The 15,759-nt window shown below is 37.1% G+C and overlaps 1 protein-coding gene and 1 long non-coding RNA gene across 2 annotated transcripts; both read left to right on the plus strand.

Moving 5' to 3' along the window:
* Nucleotides 1–6,020: 6,020 nt before the first annotated feature.
* Nucleotides 6,021–9,002, plus strand: LOC134679428 (WD repeat and HMG-box DNA-binding protein 1-like). Its single transcript, XM_063538333.1, has 5 exons — nt 6,021–6,145; nt 6,770–6,938; nt 7,768–7,896; nt 8,166–8,379; nt 8,720–9,002. Exons 1-5 carry the CDS (start codon nt 6,035–6,037, stop codon nt 8,943–8,945), a joined length of 849 nt encoding a protein of 282 aa, XP_063394403.1. The 5' UTR covers nt 6,021–6,034; the 3' UTR covers nt 8,946–9,002.
* Nucleotides 9,003–10,135: 1,133 nt separating this feature from the next.
* LOC134678831 (uncharacterized) lies at nt 10,136–12,165 on the plus strand. The gene is made up of 2 exons (XR_010100253.1): nt 10,136–10,300; nt 10,573–12,165. It is a non-coding gene; the product is annotated as an uncharacterized LOC134678831 (long non-coding RNA).
* The last annotated feature ends 3,594 nt before the right edge of the window (nt 12,166–15,759 follow it).

Here is a 15,759-nt window from a genome sequence, read left to right on the forward strand (position 1 = left end):
AGGTGGTCACCGGTACCAATCAACCATGCAACTAAACCACTTCGTGTTTGGGCTCGTTTGATTTGTCTCAACAAGATCTTTGACACAAGATAGTACTCAAGGTCTGATGATGGAGCCGGAATGTGGTCATACCAGTTCGTTTTTAAACCCTCGTTGATACAAACTTTACAACCTATAGGTACCAAATGCAATGACGAAACATGTAAATAAGCGAGTACCTATAATTTCTTTCGAGTAATATACCTTCATAAGTACGAGTATGGGGCTATTAATAAATTACGTCGTTTCAAATGGAAGGAGGGGGGGGGGGTCTGGAGATCGGATGATGTAGCATGACGTAGGAGGAAACAGAGTCATCCGAAGCATGAGTTTTGGATGATTTGAGGGGTGGGGCCCCGGTCAAAAATCGTCAAAAATAGATGACGTAATTTATGAACAGCCCCTATGTACATTTGCACTGCATTTAGTATTTTCGTACTTACCAAATAACAGTTTTAGGACTTTAAAAGTTAAGTACAGTTAGTGTTGTTATGGTTGATTTCAATATGCTTCGCGAAGGATCAAGAATGTTTAATCCATCATTGTAGTGCGAGTGTGGTAGAAGGAATCGGCATACTGAGCACGCACGGCCTGCCGCAGCGCGTAAAATACCTAAACTCGCTCAACCCCGAAATGTAATAGCGCTCTTAACGCCTTCTCGTAACTCATGAGGTCCTGGTAATTGCTCCGCTCTAAATTAAATTTTTAGACAGTTGTTTTCTCGATTTTGGCCACCGTAGCCTATAGAGACTAACAAGCAACGCTAAGTGGTTTTCGTAATCTATGGATGTTGCTATATTAAGGGTGTCACATGCGCGTTTCTGACTTATGAAGCAATTGTTTCTACTTTACAACCTAAAATAAATAATTTCCTTCATTACTTAGTAGTTATTTTAATTATAATATTTTCTTATAACGTTTTTAATTTATTAAATTTTTTTTATGCAATGTTTGAGAAAAGCACTATACAATCCTTGGCCGGAACAGAGATTGCAAGACTCGCTTTATCCGGCCTCGTCTACGACCCAGCCGTCTACCGCAATCCTGCAATCCCTTACTTCACGGCCTCTGTAGTAATGTACTATTACGAATTACGATACAAGTGCGGAAAAGAGGAAATTAGAAATATCGTTTTAAATCTACACGAGTTGCTAATTACCTATTCGCACGTGTATCGTACAACGTTTTACAGTACATATGGCCCTTTAAACTTTTGACATCGCACGAAAAGTGCTATTTTACGCACTAGTGCGGGAAAATAGGACCATATGTACTGTAAAATATATTTTGTGACTTTCCTTTAAATATAACGTAATTTTAAAATCTTGTTTAAGGTGAAGATGATGATTCCCCAAGTTCAAAGCGAAATAAGGGTTATGATCCAAAGAACGTGCCATCGACTTCAACATACGAGATTTCTGATAAAAGTACACCAGGTCGGTTAATAGTTATTAGTATAGTTATTATTAATTAGCGACCCGCCCCGGCTTCACACGGATTAACAAATGATACATAAATCTTCCTCTTGAATCATTCTATCTATTAAAAAAAAACTCTTCAAAATCCGTTTGCCCCATTTGTAAAATGTGTCCCCCCCCCCTGTAACTTCTAAAATAAGAGTATGATAAAACTAAAAAAAAATGTATGTACATTTACTATGCAAACTTCCACCGAAAATTGGTTTGAACGAGATCTAGTAAGTATCTGCATGACGACTTCCCTAACCCTTTGAAATACGCTGAACTCGGCTAAAAAAAATACAACGAACACCCGACGTGATGACCTAAGGGAATAAAAGGATTAATTTCTTACACATTACTCTTAATAACTAAATTATAGATCAATGTAAACACTTCCTGACTTCACTGACTCTAATATTAAACAATTCACATTACAGAAAGACGTTATGTACGTACAAATTACATTAACATACGTCATTTATGAATACGATTAGTAAAAGTTTTTAACTAGATGACGTATGTGTCACCTTATTATAATTAACCTATGCCCTTTTAATACGCATTTGCAACAGAACTCTTTGTTTTAGCTAACGTACTTATGATAAGAATCAAGTATCCTAAGAGCGGCGCCGAAAAAAAGGCAACATGAAACCAAAACTATGATTTTGTGTTTATATTAGGTCGGTTTCAAAGAACTTATTGCGACGTGTGAATATATTTTTAGGGATCCGCATTCAAATACTAGCTATTTGTAAGAAGCTGTTACAGCATACATACAGACAGGCAGCGGGAAGCGACTTTGTTTTATACTATGTAGTGATGAACAATTTGTTACTAATCATAATTATTATTATTAACAAATCATTTTGTTTTAGATGATGCTTCGACTTCAAGGGTAAAAACGAATAAAACCACAGATTGTATACGAGGAACACCGCCAAAATATGGCTACAGCAACATAGAAATGACTCCACGAAAAAAAAAACTTGTAAAAAAGTTGCAGCGAACACAGTGTTTGTTATCATCACTCTCAAAAACATCCGTCGATTTGGACAAATTAGATTCCGATTTTCTGAAAAATGTTATATCAGACTCTCTGAAAAATCAAGCCCGGAAACCTAGAGGCAAGCGATGGAATTTAATGAACAAAATTTCTGCTTTACAAATTTTTAAAAGGTCACCCAAGACATACCGTTTTCTGCAGCATATAATGCCTTTGCCCAGTGTTCGAACAATTCAACGCTTACTTAAAGCTGTAGAAATTAATCCTGGCATTAATACCTCAACTCAGAAAATGTTAAAAGAGAAAGCTTCAACTATGTTACCAAATGACAAAATCTGCGCGTTATTGTTTGATGAGATATCATTAAAAAAGCGGCTAATTTACAATGAATGTTCAGATAAAGTTGAGGGATATGTTGACTACGGATCTGGAGAATACCGCGGAAGGAAAAACGAGATAGCAGATAAAGCTCTAGTCTTTATGCTTCAAGGAATTCGCAACAAATATAAACAGCCATTGGCGTTTTATTTCGTTAAAGGCACTATTTCCTCAGAAAACTTATTGAGTATTATCAAGGAAATTATTGCCACTGTTGAAGATATTGGTTTCACAGTCATCAGTACGGTTTGTGATCAAGGACCGACAAACTGCGGAGCATTAACATTGCTCAAAAAGTTATCACATTTACCGTCTACTGCTAACTATTTTCTAGTGAATCAGAGAAAAATATATACAGTTTTTGACGTTCCCCACTTATTCAAGTCAATTCGAAATAACTTTTATGAAGCCGGGTCTATGAAATTTGACGGTAAAGTGGCTAAGTGGCAACACTTACGTGACGCAGAAGCCATAAATACTGGAATGTTGTACTTTCATAAAATATCTTCTGTAATGCTAGATCCAAAACAAAAACATAAAATGAAAGTGAAATATGCCGCTCAAACTCTAAGTAGGGTAAGACCACCAGTGAATGAACACTTAAGCAATTATCCAAGTTTGAAAAATCATTGCTCAGCATTCATTAATAATTGGAATAATTAACTGCAATTTAATCAATTCTCATTTAATAAATAAGAAAATAATTTCTGCGATTTTTAATTACTTTCATAGTTTTTGAGTTATATCAGAATTTACCAAAAACTACCCAAAAACCTAATGAATGAACATAGAAACTAGTGAATGAACACCGAAAAACCCAGTGAATGAACATTGTTTAACTATTTTTAATTAGCATAATAAAATCATTTTTATTACAAACACCGTTTCCGGCTCTATTTTAATAGGTATAGCGGTAGCGTTTATATCTTTTTATCCCTCCATATTGACTTCGAATCGATTAGAATGTAATAAAATGATGGTTATTCACCAATAACATAGAAACCCGTTACATATAAAAAGGAAAAAATAAAATCAACCATTAAAACAAGAACCAACGTGCATATTTTGATGAAAAGGGGTCATGCTCACCAAATAATGCTTAAAATAATAAACTTGCCACTGCATTGTTCGTGGTTACACTGTTCATACATAGAATTAGTAGAAATCCAATTAATGAACAAGCCAAATTTTGTATTGTTCATACATAGGCATGATAAATCTAGTAAATGGACTATAGAAATTTGGTTTGTTCCAATACTGGCTAAATGAATCAGAATCGTTTTCTATGCAGAATCACAAAAAACAGGCTCAATACGATTGCGTTTACAAATACATTTGGGAAAAAAATTAAATCTACGCGACACCAGTAAATGAACACACTGTTCATTTACTGGTTTCAGAACATTTGATGAGCCAATAATGGAACTATAAAAAATAAAGTCTTAATCGCATAATACGCCGACAAGGTGTACATAAATAGAAGGTTCAACTCTTAATCTAACCAAATAACTAAACTTTGTACTGGTAAAAATTAAATAAGCACTTCATATGTTGCTCCAAACGTACACTGTTCTTATCTGGGATCTAATATTTTCATACAAAACTTCAAATCCAGAAACACGTAAACTTCAAACACCAGTCACATCCTAACTTGTCGAAAATTAATTTATTACGGGTTGTCATTGCATAGGAAATAGAGTTGTTAATAAGAAAAAAAATAAAACAAGTGGAAGAAATTGCTATATTTCTTATTTTAGACGAAAAACGTGATTTTGTTCATTCACTGGGGGGTGTTCATTCACTGGAGGGTTTACCCTAATACTTTCGCAGCTATTCTAAAGATGATTGCAGAAAAATATGAAGACACAGAGTACGGAAAAGAAGTGGCACAAACATCCGAGGTAGTACGGGACCTTAATAATTTATTTGATTCTACTAATGGCCCATCAAACCCAAAAGATGTAATAAAGGGACGAAGACAAAATGTGTCTCGTAAAACCAATCACATAGAAATCTGGAATAGTTTTTTGAAAAAGCTGAAGTCAATGGAGTTCATGAAATCAGATAGCAGGTTAAGATTAAAAAGAGTCAGATGCGTGGAAGGTTACATTGTAACCATAAATTCGCTTAAAGATATCTGGTGTTATTGTAAGGATCAAGGATTTAACTATTTGAATTTACGCTCACTGAATCAAGACGCTCTTGAAAACCTATTCGGACTTATACGACAGAATAGCCCTACAAATCGAAATCCTACCTGCACACATTTTGTAAGTGCATTGAAATCAATTCACATTTCTGGAATGAATGCACCACATAACCGCGGATCTAATTGCGAAGAAGATTTGAACAAGTTATTGCTTGTCAATCCATTATGCCAACATGATGTTGATGGTGATGAGAAACTCACATCAATGACTACCAATGAAGAAGAAGAATATCCTGTTTTAATGATACCTGAAAATGAATTGGAGGAGCAAATTGAAACAGATTTAACAGACATAGAAAATCAACCTATTGTATATTTAAGCGGTTACATAGCTTATAGACTGTTGAAGAACGTAAGCTGTCAAATGTGTTCTAATTTGCTGAAACTGGAAGATGTTACAGATCACCCAATGTATAAATTTATAAGCTTGCGGGAGTGGTGGCAAGAAAAGAAATCATTAACGTACCCATCTATCCAGCTGTGTCGTACAATTGAGGAAGCGAAAAACTATTTTGAAAAAAATAGTCATTTATTATATGAAGAAAATGTCGGGCAAATGTTTTGCACACTTTTTGCGGCAAACATTAACATAACCTGGTGGACATGTAAGGAACATGAGGATTTCATGAAAAAACAATTATTTTGGCTTGTGACCAAAATCTTAATTAGAAGACAGTGCCAAATATTAAATTCGGATATTATTAAAACAGAAGAAATTTCTGCGAACGCTGCAAAGATAGCTCAACTGAGAAGCGCTGCAAAATAATATATGTTTTCGTCCGAGATATATAATAATGCGCATAATGCGGATGTTGAAAATAATGCGAATGTTCCGCGGATGCGGATGTGGATGCGAATATCCGCAACATCCCTGATGTAAACTATTGAAGGTCCATTATTTAGCCTCAGTAAGAAGTTAATATCACACAAAATATTGCAGGTCGCATGGATTTTGAGCCATCTGAGGGCAGGTACCTGGCTTACCCCAACAACAGGGAAGTGACCTTATTGGAGTATGAGACTTGGGGACAAAGGATGACATTCACACACAGCTCAGTTAGTATTATTTCACTAACATGAGACTAATGTACATTACAATGCACATATTCGTGCAACCTAATTTGAACCTTCCATGAACCAAATAAAGTAGCATTTCTTTTGTTTCATTGTTTTTTAAGACAAACGAAATTCGTTCTAATTTACTTATCAAATAAGGTTCAAATTAAATAATTGAAAACTTTATATGGTGGATCTTAGAGGTTAATGCAGTCTTTCATTTTGCAATAAATTGTTATTGTAATTGGTAAATATTGAACAAAGTCTGATGGTTTTCTACCTGAGGAAGAGGCATAGGGCCAGGTGGGACCTCCATACAATTCAATGGACTTTGTGCACAAATTATACTGGAATACATAATTGTTCACTCTTTCCAATAATATATTGGATTATAAAGGAGCCTACTTAACAGTGGCGGCGCGTCCATTAAAGCCGATTCCCATCGGCTTGCCTGTTTTTGGACGTTCGAGCTGTAAAAGAAATATGTAAGCCAAATTTTATTAGCCCCGGCTTGCCTACGGATATGTTTCACGCGCCGCCCCTGCTACTTAAGCCAGATTTTTTCTACGATTTGAAGTTGCGATTGTTAGATTTGTTAGTTAGTATTGCAATTGTATATTTCAGATAAAATGTGCAATATCCCAATGTCGCTTTTCACCATGTGGTCAATATTTGGCGGCAAGCACCATAGCCGGGCAGATAGCGGTGTGGGAAGTACAGTCCGGTACTTGCACGGGCATCATCGAGCATCCCACATCACATAATGTTACAGCGATAGCATGGAACCCTAAAGGTAATATTATAATTAACTAAGAAACTTTTCGTTTTTATTATCATTATAATTTTCTTTTCTTGTTCTTTTATTTACGCTGTTGGTACAGTACGGATGTCTACCGTCTCCAATTCTCCCTCAATTGCTCAAAGGTTTACTGGAAGAGATCCCTTAAAGGGATAAGTTCGCCTTTGTACTAATGACGAATGTTATTTTTCCTGTTTTGTTTTGTTTTTTGTACAATAAAGTGTTTTACTACTACTACTACTAAAGGTATATAAAACTTATATTTACTATGCTTTTAGTAGACATACATTCCATACATATTTGTAAGGGTGGTGAGCTAATTAACAGTTATGCTGCATATACATTTGCGTCTGTCCACGACTTACCCCCTTATTCATAAACGTTTACTAAAGTTCACAAGCCGATAATAATCGTTTGTCCCTTTCTGACGTATATTAGTATGATGGAAAGGGACAAACTATTATCAGCTTGTCAACTTTAGTAAGCGTTTATGGATAAGGGGGTTAATGCGTACAATTAGTACGTTCATCATCATCATCTGTTTTATTGTACCCCATAATGTATTGAGCCGGAGCGCCATCTAACTCAGCAGTCGAATTTGAAGTAGGTCCGTTTTTTTTCGTAGACCAATAAGTCTCTATGTATCCTGTATTGTATGTATCAGTGGCGGCGCGTCAAACATATTCATAGGCAAGCCGGGGCTAATTTGGCTTACATATTCCTTTACAACTCTGCTCAAACGTCCAAAAACAGGCAAGCCGATGGGAATCGGCTTTTATGGACGCGCCGCCACTGGTATGTATCTAAACTATTTATCTTTCAGGAAATGGTGTGTTGGCGTATTGCGATGTGTCCGGGCAGCTGGGTGCACTGATGAATTGCTATGGCAAGGACAGCAAGGCTGATGCTGATGCGCCTGACGATGTTGAAATGGTGGAGAGAGCTGATGATGGTAGGTTTATAATTATAAACTCCTCCTTCCGCCTCCTTGCATCGGTTTCCTCATCACCGAGGGTCGTGGCCACTTCTAGGGAACAGCTTCCCTTTGACAATTTGCCGCCATCTCTTTCTGTCTGTCGCCGAATGTATATAATTATAAATCACCAAATTGAGCAAAACTATCAGGGAATAAAGAAGTGGACCCAGTTACAAAATTGTCCTTATTAACAGCCAACCTGATGGCTTCACGTTTTATTTAATACTAATGATTTCTTATTTCAGGTAATGACTTGGACAATTTGATCGAAAACTATAACAGTGACGACGATGACAACGCGATATCGCTAGAGAAGCTCAAGAATGAAACGCTAGGGTTGGGGACAGTGAGAGACGAAGACGAGTCAAGACCCGTGTCGCGGCACGAGCCGGCGGCGACCACGGTGCCGCCGCAGGCGCCGTTCCAGCTTTCTGCGACCCCGGGACACCTTGAACATAGGTACGAGAACTGTTAATATATATCTAAGATACTACAATGGTGATGATGACAACGCTATATCACTAGAGAAGCTCAAGAATGAAACGCTAGGGTTGGGGACAGTGAGAGAGGAAGACGAGTCAAGACCCGTGTCGCGGCACGGCACATACAAATTAGATTCGCGTTCACAAAGTTACTCACCACCTTGTACCATCAGCCGCAAAAGTGCATGGCGACTATGAATGAATTCATTCATAATTTCTCCACGCAAATTCGCAGCTCATTGTACTTCAAAAAACCTTTAATTTATTATAAAGCTTAAAATTATGTTGTTAACTGCATATGGTTTTTACCATTCCAGATACATGTGCTGGAACGACATCGGCATAGTCCGATGCCACACGCAGGAGAACGGCGAGTCGACCATCGACGTAGAGTTCCACGACACCAACCTCCACCACGGGATCAATCTCAACAACTACCTGAATCACACCATGGCCAGCCTGTCTGCGAGCGTGCTGGTGTTGGCCTGTGAAACGTCTAGGTTAGTTAGGCCCATTTGTATCATTCCGCCAACCCGGGGTTAACCGGTTAAACCTGGAGTTACCATGGTTATTTACCAGTACAATTTGACACTAGGTTAATGGTGAAAAAATTACTTATCCTTCCATAGAAAATGGACCAGCCAAAATGTATGAAACACCCTTTTCTTTTTCGCCATTTCGGTGTTGTCCCCATAGTAAAAGTTGTTCAGTATAATACCAAACCTCCCTGGCAACGGGAATGCAGTTATATTTTAGCCACCATGTATATCATTTTAATAACGTTAAAAAAACGTCTATAAAAATTATATAATGCATACCTAAGTTGAATTAGTTGTTATTTTCCTTAAGAATACATAAAATGGGAAACACTATGCATTCATCTCAAGGTTAATAATTATGAATGATTTGCGAAGATGAGGGTGAATTTTCCTTGCAAATGGGTATTTCTATAACTAATTGTGACAAATCAGATTTATGCAAATAATGTTTTAATGGTGCAATAAAAACCTTTTTTTCTACTCGTCGACTATAATTCTTGAATTAAGATTTCTTATACCAAACTTCAATTGGGTATTTTTAATGTATGGGCTCCCAACTCAACTATAATATTCATATCGATTCTGTTTAGTCAACTATAATGAAACTGACCAATCACAGCTTGCCGCGATCAAGAGGCCGCCGAAAGACGCTGGATGCGGGTCGCTTCCAACCGGTACGAATGGAGGTCCAAGGGGGAGGCCTATGTTCAGCAGTGGACGTCTTATGGCTGAGATGATGATGATGATGATGAAACAAAATCTACCCTCAAATGGCTTCTTAAGTAAGCCAGTTGAGGTTGGATGAAAACATTACACGATCAAATAACGTAGGTTAAAGTCAGGTCGTTTGGTGACATATCTAGGCGGTTTTGCATTTGGTTGGTTAACCAATAAATCTTATAACTACCCGAAAATGTAAAAATGGTTTGTTTACTTTTATTTAAATACCTAAAGATACAGACTACAAGTGCTGGTATTAAAAAAAAAGGTGGTACCAGAGTTAGGCTTGCAACTTTCAAAAAGATGATTATACAATCAAATCCTTTATTATGTATGACCTTTCCGGAACATCGGAATTGTGTGTAATGCCAACTCCTATGTTGAATAAGACATGCACAAGATTTTAATGGTGATTATTATAGATAGACTACGCAATAGCTAATCTATTAAAAAAATATCTATATCTTACAGCAAACTAGTATGCATATCGCTGGTCGGCAGCAGCAAGGAGTGGAGCGTTTCCATGCCCGATACCGAGGAGATCCTGTGCGTCACGGCGGGCAGCGACGTCGTCGCGTGTGCGACTAACGCGAGGTTGCTGCGGCTGTTCACGCCAATGGGCACGCAGAGACAGGTCTGGTAAGTATTTTTTTTAATACGTCATAAATCGTAAACCGCAATTTTATTATGTTACTTGCTGCTACGGAACCCTTCATGGGTGAGTCCGACTCGCACTTGGCCGCTTTTTAACGCGTGTTGAAAAAGCTCCCGTGCGAATGGGGGCTTACGTAATTTTAGAGATCTAAGCATACATACAGACAGGCAGCGGGAAGCGACTTTGTTTTATACTATGTAGTGATGAACAATTTGTTACTAATCATAATTATTATTAACAAATCATTTTGTTTTAGATGATGCTTCGACTTCAAGGGTAAAAACGAATAAAACCACAGATTGTATACGAGGAACACCGCCAAAATATGGCTACAGCAACATAGAAATGACTCCACGAAAAAAAAAACTTGTAAAAAAGTTGCAGCGAACACAGTGTTTGTTATCATCACTCTCAAAAACATCCGTCGATTTGGACAATTGAGACAGACAGATTTAACAGACATAGAAAATCAACCTATTGTATATTTAAGCGGTTACATAGCTTATAGACTGTTGAAGAACGTAGGCTGTCAAATGTGTTCTAATTTGCTGAAACTGGAAGATGTTACAGATCACCCAATGTATAAATTTATAAGCTTGCGGGAGTGGTGGCAAGAAAAGAAATCATTAACGTACCCATCTATCCAGCTGTGTCGTACAATTGAGGAAGCGAAAAACTATTTTGAAAAAAATAGTCATTTATTATATGAAGAAAATGTCGGGCAAATGTTTTGCACACTTTTTGCGGCAAACATTAACATAACCTGGTGGACATGTAAGGAACATGAGGATTTCATGAAAAAACAATTATTTTGGTTTGTGACCAAAATCTTAATTAGAAGACAGTGCCAAATATTAAATTCGGATATTATTAAAACAGAAGAAATTTCTGCGAACGCTGCAAAGATAGCTCAACTAAGAAGCGCTGCAAAATAATATATGTAATTACGAGTATGCAATATCAATTCCACGCGGACGAAGTCGCGGGCAACACCGCGACTTCGTCCGCGTGGAATCTTATCTTCAACATTTTACATCTTTAGTACCTATAATTTTCATATCCAAGCAATGTTGACATTTTTTAGCAAGTTGTATGAAGTTTTAAGTCAAGTGGATTTTGATGTTGGTTGCTGAAATTACTTTTCTTGTATTCTTATAATAGGTACCTATGCCCTTATACAAAGATTCAAGTTCCGCATTCCGCACTCACAAAATATCTGATCTCCATACAAACTTTCAACCCCTTTTTCACCACCTTAGGGGATGAATTTTCATAAATGCTGAAATGAGTTTTCTTGTATTTTAATTTAAAACGTTTTTACAAAGTTTCAAGTTCCTTGCTTAAAATAAAATTTGCACCCGCAGACAAACTTCCATCCCCTTTTTAACCCCCTTAGGGGTTGAAATTCCAAAAACGTTGCAATCACTTTTTTTTGCATACGGCTATTATGCCTTTCTAAGAAGTTTCAAAACCATTTGTAATGGATTCAAACTTTCAACCCCTTTTTAACCCTGTTAGGGGATGAATTTTACAAAACGCTGAAATTACTTTTCCTGTCTTCTAATAATATCCCTAAATACAAAGATTCAAGTCCAACACTCGAAAAAATGTTTGATATCCATACAAACTTTCAACCCCTTTTTCATCACTTTAGAGGTTGAATTTTCAAAAACGCTGAAATTAGTTTTCTTGTATTTAAATAATATATCTTTTAACGAAGTTTCAAATTCGTAGCTCAAAAGAAAACTTTAACCCCATACAAACTTTACGTTCATAACATAAGCGTATTGTAATAATAAACTATCTGTATCATATCTTTAATATGTTAAATAAAATTATTTTTATATTTTGCTTTTATTTTATTAATCCTAGTGATACTCAAAATTTACTGTTACTATAGTACAGTACAGCAGCATGTACAGTCGCCATCAGATATATCGAAGCGGCCAAAGTGCTCACAAATATCTGAACACGCCTCTATTGTCATGGCGCTAGGTGCGTGTTCAGATATTTTTGAGCACCTCGGCCGCTCCGATATATCTGATGGCGACTGTATCGCACATTTATCGATATCGATAAAGAGCAGGTACGCCAGTAGTGGCAAGCCCTAGTGTTGTTTTTTTTTGTGTTGGCAATATTGACATGTATTTGGTGTGTTGGCACAATGTACGTTCATAATTCGGTTTAAGGCTTGTTCGAAAGTGCCGACTCTTAAAACGTAGTGATTATATGCTCTTTGGTTAATATTAACGTAATTAATGCTAATTAATCATTAGGGTTGATATTGTTTATACTATGGTTTAAGCGCTGGTGGCCTAGCGGTGAGAGCGTGCGACTTGCAATCTGGAGGTCGCGGGTTCAAACCCCGGCTCGTACCAATGAGTTTTTCGGAACTTATGTACGAAATATCATTTGATATTTACCAGTAGCTTTTCGGTGAAGGAAAACATCGTGAGGAAACCGGACTAATCCCAATAAGGCCTAGTTTACCCTCTAGGTTGGAAGGTCAGATGGCAGTCGCTTTCGTAAAAACTAGTGCCTACGTCAAATCATGGGATTAGTTGTCAAGCGGACCCCAGGTTCTCATGAGCCGTGGCGAAATGCCGGGATAACGCGAGGAAGAAGATTGTTTATACTGTGGTTTATACCGATTCCGTTAACACCACTCCGCTGCACCAAAAATGCTGTAAAAGTTACGATGTCTGATAATAACAATGCTTTCTCTTGTTTCTAATCTCCTGACTCTAGGTACCTTGACTCTATATTATAGGTATTATCAGGTTATATCTTCAAACTAACTCACTGAACTTAACCAGTAGGTAAACATCGTAGGTACCAATATCTAGACACGCGGCAGCGTGTCAAGCCAAGTTCAAGCAAAGGAACTGGCTAGCCAGCGCCGAGTGTAATATTACACGAACCACTTGGTGCCACTTTTGACCCTTCTATAACTCAAAACATCTTTGACGTAAACACATAAAACTACGTGTGTTTAATTATATCCATAAGGATATCTAGAAGCCTAAATTTCATGAAGCTAGCTCAAACGGTTATAAAGGTATGAAGGTCGAAAAGTCGTAAATTTTAAGACTGACTTATGACTTATAGTACCTAAACCTAACCTACTTCCAGATGACCTAGAAGGATGAAATTTGGAATCCAGCTTGGTTATTGTATGTAACCGTAGGAAAAAATCTAAAAATAAAATAAAGTTAAAAAATAGGGGGGGTCCCCATACAAAAAAACCACTTTTTATTGGGACTGACATATAAGTACCTAAACCTAACCTACTTCCAGATGACCTAGAAGGATGAAATTTGGAATCCAGCTCGGTTATTGTGTGTAACCGTAGGAAAAAATCTAAAAATAAAATAAAGTTTAAAAATAGGGGGGGTCCCCATACACAAATAAAGCATTCTGATTCTGATTCTGATACAAAATAACCATTTTTTATTGGGACTGACATATAAGTACCTAAACCTAACCTACTTCCAGATGACCTAGAAGGATGAAATTTGGAATCCAGCTCGGTTATTGTGTGTAAGCGTAGGAAAAAATCTAAAAATAAAAAAAAGTTAAAAAAATAGGGGGGGTCCCCATACAAAAAAATATTTTATTATTGTAGCGTTGGAACCGTTACAAGCAGATATTTGAAACTACCACAATATATGTATTATTATATTTGCTATATTAAAATAAAGTTTAGTCAAAAAATAAGTGGTGTCCCCATACAAAAAACTTGTAATACGCTCTAAACAACCGGCCAACGGTGTGTCGTCGGCGACGCGCGGCACCACATAATTATACAAAGAACAGAAGTAAAAACCATACAGCGGAAACACAAGAAAAAACATTAAATCTCAATACCTGCCTAGTTTTCTTTACAAAAAGTATTGATATCCCACCAAAAACATAAATGTAAAAAAGGAGAGCCAAGTTCAATACAAAAATTATGCTTGGCTGTGGGGCTCGCCGCAAAAAGAATGGAGATCTAAATGAGTGCCACTGCCAAGTTCTATGCAAAATCCAAATATGTATGTATTTATAGGAACAAAATAACATTATAAACAAGTATTAAACTCTATTTCTTTGCTTTATTGGATACCTGTAACAAATGCTGTTATTTAAAAAAATGTGAGATCTTAAAGTAGGTTACATTTGGCTTGGCCAGGTTTTATCAGAATTACAATATACATATATAAAATGATTGATATAATGAAAACTGGCCAAGTCAAATCTAACCTACTTTAAGATCTCACATTTTTTTAAATAACAGCATTTGTTATAGGTATCCAATAAAGCAAAGAAATAGAGTTTAATACTTGTTTATAATGTTATTTTGTTCCTATAAATACATACATATTTGGATTTTGCATAGAACTTGGCAGTGGCACTCATTTAGATCTCCATTCTTTTTGCGGCGAGCCCCACAGCCAAGCATAATTTTTGTATTGAACTTGGCTCTCCTTTTTTACATTTATGTTTTTGGTGGGATACAATCTTCGAGCAACACCGGCTTCCGACACGTCGGAAGGGAGGGGCCCAAGCGATATCTCACCGTACAAATCTTTCTGCCATTTTTCGCGGGGGGAAGGTGCACACAGTCGCACTTCTCACACACTTACATACAAAATCCAATCAGAGGCCCTACCGCGAACCACGTTCGACGTGTTGCCTCTCTATGGCACTTGTAAATTCATACGTAAGTGTGACAGGGAGGCAACACGTCGAACGTGGTTCGCGGTAGGCCCTCTGTAATGACGACACAAATACATAGAAAATGACACACGTCAAAGACAAATCTTGCAAACCTCGATCTCTTTTTGTGTACGGACGAGTGACTAGTGTCACAACACGCACACTAACACATTTTCGTTGATGTATGTCATTGTATTCTGAGAGATGAGAAGTCGGATTTGTCGCTCGACCGATCCGCAATTTGTACTGAGCGAGCAAAATCGATAAATCCAACAATTACTTGAGACTCAAATATAATAATTGTATTTAAATGTAATTAAACGTATGATATGTAAAAAAAAATATTACATGTGAAATGTAACACTTTCTTTTTGTAAATTTGATATCCCCGACCTCTTTTTATAACAAAAAACCGAGCAAACAGGCATTTTTGTGCAGCAGTGTTCACGCGCGCGTCTGGACTCGGTCTAGTGAAAAATCCAAGTGCAACTAGTTTTATTACCCGCGGTAGATTAAATTGACACGCTAATCTTGTACCTCGGCAGAGGGGAAATAGTGCGAATGCCGCCTCCCTTCCGTGTTGCTCGAAGGATACAATATACCTAAACCCCTTTTGTATAACAGCACGGTTTTCGACGATTTCTTATATCACCAGTTTGCATTGAAACCTGTTTTTTAATATTACACACATGTAGACATTCGTGCTCGACGTATCTAAATACCTAGCTGAAGGTCAGTTATACAG

This window comes from Cydia fagiglandana, chromosome Z, assembly GCF_963556715.1.
Source record: "Cydia fagiglandana chromosome Z, ilCydFagi1.1, whole genome shotgun sequence".
NCBI classification, from domain to species: Eukaryota; Metazoa; Arthropoda; class Insecta; order Lepidoptera; family Tortricidae; genus Cydia; species Cydia fagiglandana.